Source organism: Peromyscus californicus, unplaced genomic scaffold (assembly GCF_007827085.1).
Source record: "Peromyscus californicus insignis strain IS unplaced genomic scaffold, ASM782708v3 Scaffold_4__1_contigs__length_199733344, whole genome shotgun sequence".
Classification (NCBI taxonomy): Eukaryota; Metazoa; Chordata; class Mammalia; order Rodentia; family Cricetidae; genus Peromyscus; species Peromyscus californicus.
This window is the reverse complement of record NW_026294562.1, coordinates 114,413,429-114,427,789: the sequence shown is the minus strand read 5'-3', so window position 1 is coordinate 114,427,789 and position 14,361 is coordinate 114,413,429. Positions and strand designations below refer to the sequence as shown.

The 14,361-nt window shown below is 37.5% G+C and overlaps 1 protein-coding gene across 3 annotated transcripts in view; it reads left to right on the top strand.

Annotated features, from left to right (window-relative positions):
* Grm5 (glutamate metabotropic receptor 5) overlaps positions 1-14,361 on the top strand; it is a 473,853-nt gene that overhangs the window by 438,717 nt on the left and 20,775 nt on the right. For 2 of the 3 annotated variants that reach the window (XM_052760517.1, XM_052760516.1), the window contains exon 10: positions 12,922-13,017. The exons of the other annotated variant lie outside the window; for it this stretch is intronic. In XM_052760517.1, coding sequence (XP_052616477.1) covers positions 12,922-13,017 — 96 coding nt within the window. The remainder of the gene's footprint in view (positions 1-12,921; positions 13,018-14,361) is intronic. 3 annotated transcript variants of the gene reach the window in all.

Here is a 14,361-nt window from a genome sequence, read left to right as displayed (position 1 = left end):
TCTTGTAAAATGACATTCTTCACTGTGAAGTACACAGGCTGCCCACATTAATGACTACCACTCATTTAGATGGTTCTGTGCATATGTATTCATGCATGTATACATACTGTGAGAGAGACTGGTGTCTTTAAGCTACTATGCGTATTATGTCATATTCTTAATTACATTTTTAATTTTATGTTCAAATTTTAAGCTCTATACAATATGTAGTAATCTTCTTTCTCACTTTTATTGCTCTTTGCTTTTGTTTTTGTTTTTTGAGACAGGGTTTCTCTAGCTCTAACTGTCCTGGAACTCACTATGTAGACCAGACTGGCCTCAAACCCAGAGATCCGCCTGCCTCTGCCTCCTGAGTGCAGAGATTAAAGGTGTGCGCCGCCGTCACTCTTTCACACTTTTGAATGCTGTAGGCCTTTATAGGGTTATTTTCTTAAAAGTAATAAAAATCCTTTTATCCAAACTCCAGTCAAATTACTACAAAAGTATTAACACATCAAAGTTCTTTTTTTTTAAGATAAAACGAAAATTAGTGTAACCAAACATAGGATAATTTTGGTGAACTTGGACTAAATTTTAACACTCTGACTTTTAATGTTTATTCACTAATACACCTGAAAATAATTCACTGAGAATGTATAATATACCTGGAAATGCTCTGAGCATAAAAGATAAAGTCACGAATCAAATAAAATCACAGTTCTCACCTACTATCAGCAATAATGACAATAAAACATATAAAATACAGAACATTAATCACTAAAAAAATGAACTGGTGTGATATGTAGAATGAGGTAGATTGGAAATTACTTTATACATTTTTAGAGAAGGTATCATGAATTCCTCAGTGAGTGAGCTGAAAGGGCATAGGTATGAACGAAGAAATATAACATGAAGAGTTCTCAGAGACAGAAAGTAAGCATTCTGAGAACAAGGGAGAGCAACTCGAAATGATCTTGAAGCAGGAATGAGATTGAAATTTTAAGACAAGAGCCAACTGTCCATTGTAGTTGAAGTAAAACAGGAAAGGGAAATGGCGGTAACAGTCTGGTATCTGGATGGCTAACTGGGTGAGGTGCAAATTTTATATTTTCTCCTATCTATAACAGGGAGATTCAGAGAGTTTCAGTGGTAACATGAAAAGATGGCTATATTAGAAAGTGTCCTGGTGTTTGTAGATAGAATAGAAATAAAATAGAAATGAAAGAAGTGAATCTTGGGTGTACATTATAATAATAGGTAAAATAGTATGATGCTTTCCACTAGCTAGTGCAGTTACAGAACTTGATGACTGATTGAATGTGTTTTATAGAGGAGAAAAGGAAGAGTTAAGGTTTTCCCTGTAAACAAGAGGATTGTGAATGATGAAGAGTGAAAAAAACAGAGTGACATTAGGAGAGCCATGAGCTTTTAGTGACGATGGTAGTCAATGAAGGAAGACGGGCTGTGAGTAGAAAGTTAAACGGGTAAACATGTTTGGAAAAAGATGGAATTGGTTCAGAAATTTCAAATTTCTGGAAAAATGGGTTAAAGACTAGGGAGTTTGGGTGTGGAATATAGTTTGGTAGAACAAAGAATAGAGACCATAGATATTGAAATATTATAGGGGTGTTAGTATCACTTGAGCCTCCAGAGACTCGAGTGGTAAGTTATATCATGAAAGGAAAGGGGTGGGGGTTTCAGATATGATATCTTGGCTAGCAACTCTAGTTACAGAGAAGTCAAGATAAATGGCAGGGAGTTTTCATTTAATATGCCATCAAATTGGTAAAGAGAATGAGGAAACACAATGTTACACCCCATCTTGTTAAGGAAGCTCTTTCTCTCTCTCAAAGCCCAGGCAGAAGTGCAAATGACATTCCTTCACCCATCTTTCACTGCTAGACCCTAGATTCAATAACATAAACTTTAATAGAATTTTAAAATTAAAATGCTGATGAGAGAGTCAAAAGTCGCACTGGTATCACTGTGAGCATGTAAGTCTCCTCCAAAGTTTATTTGTGATGGGCATCATAAGCACACTCACTTGCTTGTCTCATATTCCTACCCAAACTACACTAGACAGTCCCTGCAGATTTCTAAACTGGTGAGTTCAGAAATAGGCAAAAGATCTTAGAGCTTGGCAGCCTCCCTATGGACATGACACTCCCAACACCAGGACATAGGCTGGTGCTGGCAAGGATGTGATGAACAGGCCCCCTAGAGGGCAGCAGAGCCCTAGTAAATTAGAGACTTCCGAAGCAGGTGGGAGAGGGTTTATGGGGCCCTTCCCTGTTGGAGACACATGAGAATGCACACATTTATGGAGAAGGAACCAAGGAAAGCCCAGTGAATTTAAGGAGTTCATCAATATGGGGGGGGGGGGGGGGGGGGGGGGGGTATAAGTTTGTGACCAGGTATCAAAAATAAATAGGTTTACAGAGAGAATGGGCAGGTAAGTGCTGTTGAAGGAAACCCAGGTCCTCTGCTTGGTGATTCCTGTTTCCCAGGCAATAATAATAAACAGATACCATTTGCTAAAGAACTTTACTCACCACATTGTCTGCCAAGGTTAGGCGATATTTTTGAAACTTCAGCACTAGGCATGCAGCTGAGTGTAGAAAGCATCCTTATAACGAACAAAGTCCTGGATGAAGAAAATACTGTCCTTCCCCCAGACCATGCCTCTCCATATAGTAGACCCAAAGATGTAAGCAGCAACCTCAGTAAAGTGTTGTGGGAACCATAAGCCTTTGTGGGAGTCACAGAAAGCATACTAAAGGGGGGATAAAAGGGAATCGTACAAGAAGGGACAAAACGGTTTCGGCGAACACTAAGCAGATGTGCCCATGCTGGATGAGGCATTTGTTTTCTCTTTGTTCTATCCCCTCTAACTTTGCTAGTCCTTTTCTGAAATTCTCTACCATCTTTTTGTTTCTCGTCCACTTATTCTTTTATGCAGGACATTTGTTTGTTTGTTTGTTTGGAAACCCAGCAGAATTTTTACTGTTGTAGACACTAGGATACAATGATGTTTCTGACTTCATGGAATTCACAAAACTATATTTTATTGTGGAGAACAAGACAGTTATGCGCAAGAGAGCAAGCTCACCCAGCATGTATGTGTGCCACCATCTCCTTCCTCTGTGTACCTTGTCTTACTTCTAGATATGAAAGAGAAAAACTAGGCCTTTGGGTCTACTCTGCTTCATCCACATGAGGAATAAAGGTATCAGAAAAAGAATGTTCTTTCACAGAATGTAGTTCTTCAAACCACTTACACTCATTTAACATAATTGTTAGTAGTAATTATGCACAGTCTGCCTCTCAGGCCAGAGTATGATCTCCTTCCATTGTAGCTTTTTCCGTTTTAATTCTAGGAATGTGGCCTTTCCAACACCAAATAAGTAACTGTTGCTACCTTCGCCAAGTCGGTGTTGTCTAATTGTTCATGTATGTTGGGCTTGTTTGTCATCTCAATTAGATTCTAACTTCCTCTCGGGTACAGAGGCTATAAAGTGCATTTTCTTCATGCAATTACAAAACTGGTATCTACTATAAAAAGTACACAACATCTGTGTGTATAGTGTATGGTCAGTAGCACCAAGTTTGAACCCCAATATCAACATTTATTAGTTCTTTGAGCTATAATTACCATGTAAATGAAGTTATTGGTAATGTAGTATCACAAGGCTGTTTGAGACAATGTACACAAAGTCCCTAACATGCTGCCTGGCTTCATTTTCATCCTCCTCTGTTTTTGAATCCATAGGCTTCCACTTTGATTTTTTAATTGGTTTTTCTTTTTCTATTAGTTATCTCTTCAGTAATTACAGTTCTTTTCTTTAATCTAATGTTCTAGAGCACAAGCCTGAGAGTCCACCAGTCCAAATGTGGGCCCTGGCTCTGCCTCTCTAGTTGTCCAACATTGAGCCAGTTATTATACTACTCTGTCTTGTATTTATAGAATCACAGTCATATAGAACTCAGCCCACAGGGTGTTTGCAAGATTAAATGCTCAAATTCTATAAAATGCCAGTCTTATGAGAGAAATAGCTTTGTTCCCATTCTTCAAAGAAGAAATAAAATTACATATGCTGTTCAAAATCATAAAAATAAATGGCTATTCTAGTTTGTTTTCCATTGCTGTGCTAAAACATCTCAACCAAAAAGCAACCTGGAAATGGAAGGATTGTTTCATCTTACACATTACAGTATGTCATTGAGAGACATCAAGGCAAGAATTATGGCAGAATAGGAAATCCAGCAGAGCAGGGACTTGTAATAGAAATCATGGAGTAATGCTACTCACTAGTTTAATCTCAGCCTCATCTTCAGCTACTTTTCTTACAGGGCTCAGTCCCACAAATCCAGTGATAACACTGCTCACAGTGGGCTGGCCACTCCTAAATTAATTAGAAATCAATAAAATGCCAACAGCCATGTCCATAAGCCAATCTGAAGGAAGCATGTACATAGGTTTCAGTTGGTTGGTTGGTTGGGTTTGGGTTTTTTTATTTCTTGGTTTTTGTGAATACCGCATTATTCATAAAGGATATGAGCATCTGGGAATTTTTATTATCTACAAAAAGTCTTAGAAAGAATTCCCCATAGGTACCAAAGGTATGTGAATACCTCTGTATGTTAGTCACATTCATCCATGATATATATACTCCTGTATTTCTAAATGCCCATACAACTAGTTCCTAGTTTAGTGCCTGTCTTAGTTAGGGTTTCTAATGCTGTGAAGAGACATCATGACCATGGCAACTCTTATAAAGGAAGACATTTAATTAGAGTGGCTCACTTTTATTTCAGAGGTTCAGTCCATTAGCATCATGATGGAGCATGATGGTGTGCAGGCAGACACTGTACTGGAGAAGTAGCTGAGAGTTCTACATTTTGCAGGCAACAGGAAGTGGACTGTGACACTGAGCAAAGCTAAAGCAAAAGAGACCTCAAAACCTACCCCTACAGTGACACACTTCCTTCAATAAGGCCACACCTACTTCAGCAAGGCCACACCTCCCAGTAGTACCACTCCCTGAGAGCTTAAGAGGGCCAATTACATTTAAACTACCACAGTACCAGACAAATAACTGTAAGGAATCAAGAAACATAGTGAACATTTTCTTAAGTGTCTCCCATTATGAAACTAAAATTGTCTCCTTTCTACCTAATGTGATAAATGTTTCAGTTATAGTAATAGGTTTTCACTTAAAGGGAGCAAATTGAAAAAAATCCATCTGTTACAATTGTGTGTCATCACCATAAACCATAAAATATCATCCTAAAGCTGTGAAAATATAATTCCCTTAATTAAAATTACTTTCTTAAAATAATGACAAAGAGAATAGAAAGAGGTACAGCATAAATGCCTAGTCACAGACCTTTGACTTTGGTCCCTCCTCTGGGTACCATGGCATCCAGCCAATTCTTCAGCACATTGTTTAGCAGCTCACAGGACAACCTGTGTGCCAGGCAGTCTTCCTTTCCATGGCTTCCTTTCCAGACTTGAACAGCTGTAATAACAGTAAACATGGCTCCCCTTCCCATGCTCTTCATACTTCAGACACATAAATGGACCCAAAATACCCACATCTCTCTTTTCTACCCCTACTACACCATGCTTTAATGAGAATAAAGTGCTTTTTAAACCCCTAGAGAAAAGGAAAAATTGAGGACAGAGCAAAAGGTACAAACACAAATCAAGAAGATCTAAAAGAAATAATGAAAAGATTTTGAAAAGTAACACAGTTACCTGTTTCCCTTAGAGTACTTAAAGACAAAATGATAGCACACCAATATTTGTAGCTAGCATGTCAGTAGGAAGCAATATATATCATGGTTACCAGGCTAGTGACTTTGAACAAATTATTCAATTTCCCAATGTCCTATGAGTTTCTTATTTATAAAGTAGGAACAAGAATAATAACTAGTCAATAGTGTTTAACAATGATTGAATCAAAAGATTTGGATATGTCCTTAAAACAGAGTGTGTTCTATTCTAGGTGCTTAGTAAACAATAGCTCACCTTGTCATTATAACCCCAAGTACTTTTCACTCATAACCTTTCCTGGTTGTTTATACACAAAATATAAGGATAAATCCCCACTGGAAAACAACTCATTTCCTTTGGAATAATAAACTTTCCTGAAAAGCCCTTAGACCTGGGATAAATCAAAAAATGCCCTTAACATTTAATATTTTTGAAAATTTTTCCTTGAGGCTAGTCCCATTTTGTGGAGTATTTCCCTCTATTTAACATTTACCTCCAAACTGAAATAGTTTCCTACATGAATGTTATGTATACTTACAAAGCATCTTGGGACTAGCTTCTAAATCCATGTCTTCATGACTTCTCTTGACTGTGAGATAAATGGCAATGTCGAAGGAAAATGAAAAGGCATTGACTCGAGATGTTTTGTATCTGAAAACTGTGCTCATCGTAAGTGGGATTAAACATTGACCTTTGGGAACTTTCTGGAAGCTAAATGGAAGACTTTATCCAATATAAAATTTAACACATTTCCATGATATTTTGTGTTGTAATTTTTTTAAACTGTTCTCCAGTGGTTTGTTTGTCCTTATTTACTGACTTTTTTAAGTCATTTTTTATAACGTTGAAAGAGGAAATATTTGTGAAAAGAACTTAAGCACACCTATTGAATTATTTCCTAAGAACAAAATCCCTTGACCAGAATTATTGGGTCAATAAAACCAATTCTTTACATTAGGATTGCTTAGTTGCTCTGCTTCCACACCTTTCAATTTCTGCTTTTATTTGTTTTGGTTTTTTTACAGAACATAGAATAATGTGTTCTTTGACAGTTTCTTTAATATTTTTAAAGTTTATGTTTATCTCTGATGTTCTTTTATGAGACTATTAATCATGCTCATATTTTTGTTTTTAAGCTTAGATCTTTGAATGAATGAAGTCAGCATTTTACATCTGGAAAAAAGTTTTTTGTTTGTTTTTGTTTTGTTTTCTATGTCCCTGACTTTATCTATAATTTTCTTTTTTCATTTTATCTTTATCTTCAGAATTTCTTTTTTTTGTCTATATTCTGTTTATTTTTTTTAATTTTTATTCATTTTACATACCAACCACAGATCTCCTCTCATCCCTCCTCCTTCTCTCCCACCCCTGCTTAACCCCTGCTACTCACCCCTCCTCCCCTCCTCTAAAAGTTCTCCCATGAGTGGACAACAAAGCCTGGTACATTCAGTTGAGGCAGGATCCAGTCCCTCCCCATGCCTCAAGGGTGATCAAGGTGTCCAACCATAGGTAATGGAATCCAGAAAGACAGAATTTCATGCATTTATACAATGAAACATGGTCATCCCTTCCCTTCATTTCCCCCTCCTACTTTCTCCATATTCCCCTCTATATGAGTGGGTATGAAATCTACACAATTTATGGAATATTTGGTAAGCCATTCTAAAATATTTTCTCAGGTATGAATATACACAATTTTAAGGACCAGAGAGTTATGCTGCAATGTCACACTTGTGATAACTTTTTAAATTGGGCCTTACTCCTTCTAAACTGAAGATCACTAATACTTTTCCATCTGTCTTCATCTAGAATTTTTTTCCTCATCAATTTTACTTGGAAGTTTGGCTTAGGCAAACTTTCCTTTGGCACTCCTGAAAATACTTTGGAGCCTTGGAGTCTTGCATCCCTCATCTCTGTCTGTCTTCTGATGCTGTGCTGGGTCACACAATGACTTATCAGTTCTCCTCAATAATGCCTCTTTTGAAGAGTTCAGATATCTTTACTTTTCTGTCTAGGTGAACTCTAGGGGATGGACTGGCATTTTGTTTGTATGTTAAGAGGAAGCCTGGAGAGTGGCTTTTTTTCTACTTGGCCATTATGTAGTCAAATTTGACCTTTAGAAAAAAATCAGTTTATATTGTGCTCAAAGCCTAGTTCTATTAAGCCCACACTGCTGCCTTCGTAAATGACCTTTCTGGTATCTCAAATGCATTATCAAACTACTTAAACAAGTTTTTCTCAGTATAAAATGAGAGAAGAGTAAGATGTTAGTGAAGACCCTGTGATTTGGATGTAAAAGCACTGTTTCTAGTCCCACTTCTAAGACTCACCAACAGTGAGGCCCTGGGTAGAAAGCTGGAATAGAAGCTTTTTTAGCCACAAATTCTTGATTTGAAAGGTGGGAAGAGGCTTTTTGAAGGAATTTTATGGTGCAGGAAAAATTTCGTATAAGCTGTGTATTACTCAAATGCACAGGACATCACAATTTATCTCATCTTGTGATTGCCTGGATCCAAAGTTAGGACGGTTCTAAAGGAAAGAAACATCTTCTGTATGCACATCTTTGCTTTGTGCTTTTACTATGTTTTCATCGTTTTTTTCCAGTTTCCCTACTTACTCCATTAACTACTTGCTGGTCTTAGTTTATACAGACTATTATCACAAGAATGCCAACAACTGATTGGCTTATGAACAAGACTTATTTCTCACAGTTCTAGAGACTGACTGAAAAGATCAAGATAATTTTGCATCCAGTGTTTGGTGGAGGTCAATTATATTTCTTAATATAGTCTTTGAAATTTTCATACACTTGTGCAATATATTTTGATCACATCCATCCCACACTGCCCCTCTCCAACTCCTCCAAGATGCCCTCACAATGTCTCCTACCCAAATTCATGCTCTCCTTGTTAAAAAATTTAGTTCAATAAAAGTAATATATTTTAGGATTTTAACATCCAGCTTTAAAAAAAAATCAAACTTTTCAGTGTTTTCAAGTTTCTAGCACATTATTCTTTGGAGATTCAGGGCTGTAATTTTTTGAAAGGACTATTAAATTTGATAAATTTTATTCTATGAACAAAATTTTATCTATCCAAATGATAGATTGGGAAGATTTTAAAATAATCATAACTTTGAATTTTTTGAATTTCTTTTGTGTGTCCCCACCCAGTGGAAGTGGGGGGTGATCTTCTGCAGTCTTTGCTTGAAGGGCATGAATCCCATTTGTGAGAGATCCAGCATGGCACTGTCACCCTATAGATTAGGATGTAATGCACTTTTGAGGGGTTATATCCATATGGACAATAGCACTGTGCAAATCAGTTATTCGATTCATTCACTCTTAATTTCACACAATCCCAAGTTCTTACATTCTATTCTCTTTGATAATTACTCTGACAACTGTTATAAGTCCAAGAGCATTTAACATGAATGTGAGGATTCCCTTCTTTTGCTTTTCTTTTTGCTAAATATGTTTCCATAACTTGATTTTCCTGTTAGTCATGCATTTATCTAGGCCTTCAGTTCACAGACCTTATTGCATGTAAAAAATGAGTTCACCAATGTCATAAGCCCAGGGAAGGTAGCAGTAACTAAAACTCTTCAAAACCCATAGAGTTTACCTTTTGTTAGAGATTTCACTGAGAAAAATATACAGTAGATTAAATAACTAAATAAAACATTATTTGGATTATATAAATACTTCTGATAAAAGCAGAAAACAATAACAAGGAATATGTAATGAGGCTTGCTCTTTTGAATGAGGGGGATGCAGCAGAATGTACTGACATTTGAGCAAAGATTTTGAAAGGGTAAAGTAATTATCAAGTAAGAAAGCATGTTATAGCCTTCTTTTTTCCACAGTTATTTTACCTCAGAACTCTACACAATTTATTCATTTCCTTAAACATCTTCATCTTTTCCTCATCCTTTGTCTCTTGACCCACATCTGTAAAATTGTTTCAGTTGGGCTGGAATACAGCTCAATAGTAGGATGCTGTCCTAACATGGGTAGGTCTTTAGTGCCAATGTTCAGCACCACAAAATAAAACAAAAAAGACAAATAATAATAACAAAGTCCTGATGGACATTTGATAACTCCTAAAGTTAACTTTTCATTTTCTTTCATTCATTCAAAGAATGTTTCTTCAGTGCCTATGTGTTACAAACAGTATATTTTTGCTTTATATATGCTGATCTCTGGGCACCTATGTTTATTCCTAAGTAATCTTAAAAGCTTCACTTACTTAGTGAAATGAAAATTCTTTGTGGGATTGTGTGTGTGTGTGTGTGTGTGTGTGTGTGTGTGTGTGTGTGTGTGTGTGTGTGTGCCTGTGTGTGTGTGTGTGCCTGTATGTTGGGAGCCTGAAGTCAACCTAGGGTATCATTCCTCAGGGGCTGTCCACCATATTTTTTGAGACAGGGTTTCTCAAAGACCTAGGACTCACAGATTGGGCTAGTCTAGATAGCAAACGAGATTAAGACCTCATTCTCTTTCTGCCTTCCCAGTATTGGAAGTACAGTATGCGCCACCACACTCCACCTCCCCAGCATTGAAATTATAGCCAAAAGCACTACGTATGGCTTTTCACATGGGTGTTGGGATCTAACTAAGGTCTTCGTGCTTGCATTGGAAGCATTTTAACAATGACCAACTCCACAGCCTCTTTATAATTTTGATGAGGCATTGAGTGACTTCTATAAGTGCATCATTTGTCCCTCACTCAATAACTTGATACTTTTGTAATTTGTTGACCAAGAAAGATTCTTGCCTTCCGTATTATCTTTCCTAGTTCTGCCATACTTATTTTCTGGGGAAAAAAACGGAAGGTAATTGAAGAAAACATAAACTTGCTTTACAATTAGGGTAGATTAATAATGATAAATGATGTTTTCTGGAAGAGTATATTTCTATCTATTCATTCTTTAAACTTATTCTCCCTCTCCATTAGTGTCCTCTCCATAGTAAAGCTTTTTTTTTTCTCACATAAAATCATTTCAATATGAATAAGGATGTATATCAATAGCAAAACTTGATTAACATGTATAAGGCTTTAGGTTCAAATCAGAATGTATGCATGCATGCATGAGTGTGTGTGCACATACACGTGGGCACACACACATGTACACACACACAGTGTAAAAAAACAGTGTAAAGCCAGAGAGCTAGTGAAGAGAGAGAGAGAGAGAAAGAGAGAGAGAGAGAGAGAGAGAGAGAGAGAGAGAGAGAGAGAGAGAGAGAGAAAGGAGGTATTTTGAGCAATAAAAGTGTAGCTATTTAAAAGCATTTATGAAGAATTTAAATGATTGGTCATTAACCTAAAAGAAGATTTTGAAAAATATGTTAAGTTTCCTTTGTAAGAATGGTAAGACCATAGTGAATTTAGTACGCCAGTAATGACATTTTAGTTGGGACTGTACAATGTTATTTTGGTCACACCATCCAATTCCAAAATAAATACCAAGTATTTTGTTTTGATATATGAAGTGCTGTCCAATGACAGGTAATTAACCACAGCTTCCCTTGTAACTTATTTCTTTCATAAAACAAAGATCCCTCTATCTGTGTTTGCCCCAGTCTCTACATCTTAAACAAGTTCTTTTCCTCTTCTCTACCGCCTTCTTCTACAGTTACTTGTGTCCTTATTCTTCTCTTCCTTCTCCCATTACTATGTGAACCTGCTAAGGCAAGATCTGGGAATTATCTTTGCAGATGGCATATAAACCCACAGCTTGTGGGTTATATATGCTCAACTAACATACAGTTCAGTTCGTAAGTCAGTTCATAAGTTAATCTTTTCCCACCATTGAGTTTGATGTAAGGATCCATTTTAATTCAAATACAAAACAGTGTTAACACTTGGGAAGAGGAAAAATCCTAAGACTTCTACCTCAGAGCCCATAATTATCTTGATTCTATTACATTTTGTTTCATTTCCTTTTACTTGTGAGACAGCAGAAAAGTATACCAAAGAGAATGTGACTAAACTAGGCTAAACAAGTCTCCTCATAGCAACTCCCTTTCTCTCTGCCTGATGAATGCCAAGCAGCACATCAAGCCACATGGAACAAAGCACATACTCTCAAGCCTTGTACCTTGAAAGCTATTCTGAAGTTCTGAAGGTTGTTTTCTATTGGTTTGGCTTGGGACTTTAGCAAAGTCAGTTAAGTCAGCCTTGCTGTCCTTATTTGGAACCAGAACTGACTGTTTCTCCTCTTACCCCACAGATTTAGAACAATGAGTAAGAAACTGTTTCTACATAAACACTCCGTCTCAAAAGAGCCCTCAGAAGGGCTCATCTTCTACACCTTGTATATTCATGTTAAAGGGATTGCAGTACTCATTTTAGATAAAAATAGCTAGTAGCTCCCTGGGGAGGTGAGCTATCAGTTCTGCTACAAAATGTATTTGAGGCATGGTCCAAATTGTGGGCCACCCAAAGCTGACTTTGAAACTTTTAACATTTATAGGAAACTTTCATATATATATATGTATATAAAACAGGCCTTTTTTTCTTTTAATATTGCCAGGATGTAAAATAAATTCAGACATGGTATCCCTCAGAAAGGTGAAACAATGACACAGTTTAGTTGTAAAACCTTGAAGATGGAAGGCTAAAGTTTGGTTCCAAACTTTGACTTTGCGTTCAAAGCCCAGATTAATCACTTACCGATTGTCTTTTGTCAATTTACTTAATCTTTGCAATTTTACCTTTCTTCTTCAGTAACATGGAAATAATCATAGCAGCACCTCTGTCACAGGACTGCTGACAGGAAAAAAAATTAGGTAAAGCTCTAGTACAAAGTCTGATACATGGTAAGCTCTAAACAAACCCTTATTGATTATCATCTCTTCTAGATGCTAGGGATTGTATTCTTTTCACCATTGACTAAAAGACATAATGAATTTACAGATCGATCCATTATGTAAAGAGTATGTTGTGTGTGATTTAATCCCAAAGTAATAAAATCATTCCCAATTTTTTCCATATACCATTGGCATCTTCAAGTAAATATCAGAGGTCAGCCTCCATTACAATGAGAAGCAGAAATCCTTGTTTTGGTATGGGGTGACCATGTTTGCAGTCATGGCTCTTCCTCAGCCTGGCGGTTAAGCACACAATCACATCTTTCTGTTTGCTCCTGTCCTTGTTCATGCTCACCAGGTACAAAGACAGGAGACTGGCCCAGCACAAGTCGGAAATAGAGTGTTTCACCCCCAAAGGGAGTATGGGGAATGGTGGGAGAGCAACAATGAGCAGGTAAGCAAACTGAGTGGCCTGAGGTGGTGTGAAATAAATGTATGCAAGCTAGAGGAAGAGGCGGCTCCCTGGTCTGGGTCCTTGCTCAATTATGCATTCTGTCCAGTAAGTCCAACTCGGGCCACCAAGGGTTTGTTGTGTGTGTTTGATCTGTAAAACCTATGCCATCTTCATGTCAACTAATGGGAGCCTCCTGTCCCAGACGCTGCTGTTTCTTAGGGTTGTGCGCTTTGCATGTCTGAAGCCTCAGCTAAACCATCAGTTCTTCACTGGATTTTAATTTATTGGCCAAGCAGTTCTGGAGTTTGCAAAGTAGAAGATATTGGAGGAAATTCACATTTTAGGAATATCCAATTGTTTAACAAAACAAATGCAAAAGACAAGGACTGGATTTGAGAGAAGGATTGCAATCGAGGGAACACTGAGCCAGGAAATCAATCTGAGTTACATTGAATGTAATATGTAATAGCCAGGAGCAAAGACAATGCTAAATGAGTGGATGATATTGCGAGAGACATTTCTTTGACTGAAATCAGGAAAGCTAATCCTCCTCTGGCTACTATAGCTTTGCAGCTCCTTGACTTCATTGTGTTGGTGGTGAATACTTCCTATCGCTGTGCTGTGCATGTTTTTTTGTACTAGAAACTTCCAACTGAGTTGTACCCTGTGTGATGGGTTACTTGGATCTATAAGCCACAACTGAGCTGTGTTGCATGAAATGAACGTGCTTTTTTTGCATGCAACTGCGTTTTAAGAAAAGGGCTGTAGAGAAGTAGATAGTCAGGATTGTATTAAACAATTCTAGAATGCGGGAAAAACTGTGTGCTGAGAAATCACTCACTGTAGCTAACTCTCCTGTTAAATATTTCTTGGGTCATTTCTCAATTCAACTGTGGTAGAGAGCTGTTAAGAGGAAGTGTTGCAGATTGTCCTATACGTGAGAAATGAGGAAGTCAGAAAATAGTGCGTCCATTTGTGTTTGCATGTGCTGAGAGCTTGAGGCCCAGCTGTGTAATCAGAAAGTAAAACTGTTGACTCCTGTTGAAATTCTACCTCCCAAACATTCTGTTTGCTTCCTCAGTGGTGGGATCTTTCCCATTTTCAGAATAATGGCTCACTTCTTTCCAGGACCACTGCACTGCATCACTGCTGGGGTCTGTTCATGGCAGTCAGTGAAAATGCTTCCAGGAACTGTGTGGTTGACGTCACAGAAGCCATAGCCAAGAACTTAACAAACTAGACTCATGGCTCTCAGAGACAATGTAATGAGTGTGTACATATGTAGGCACTTTTATGTCCATACATACTCTTTTGCCCATAATCCCTTCTTGGGTCTCAACAGAG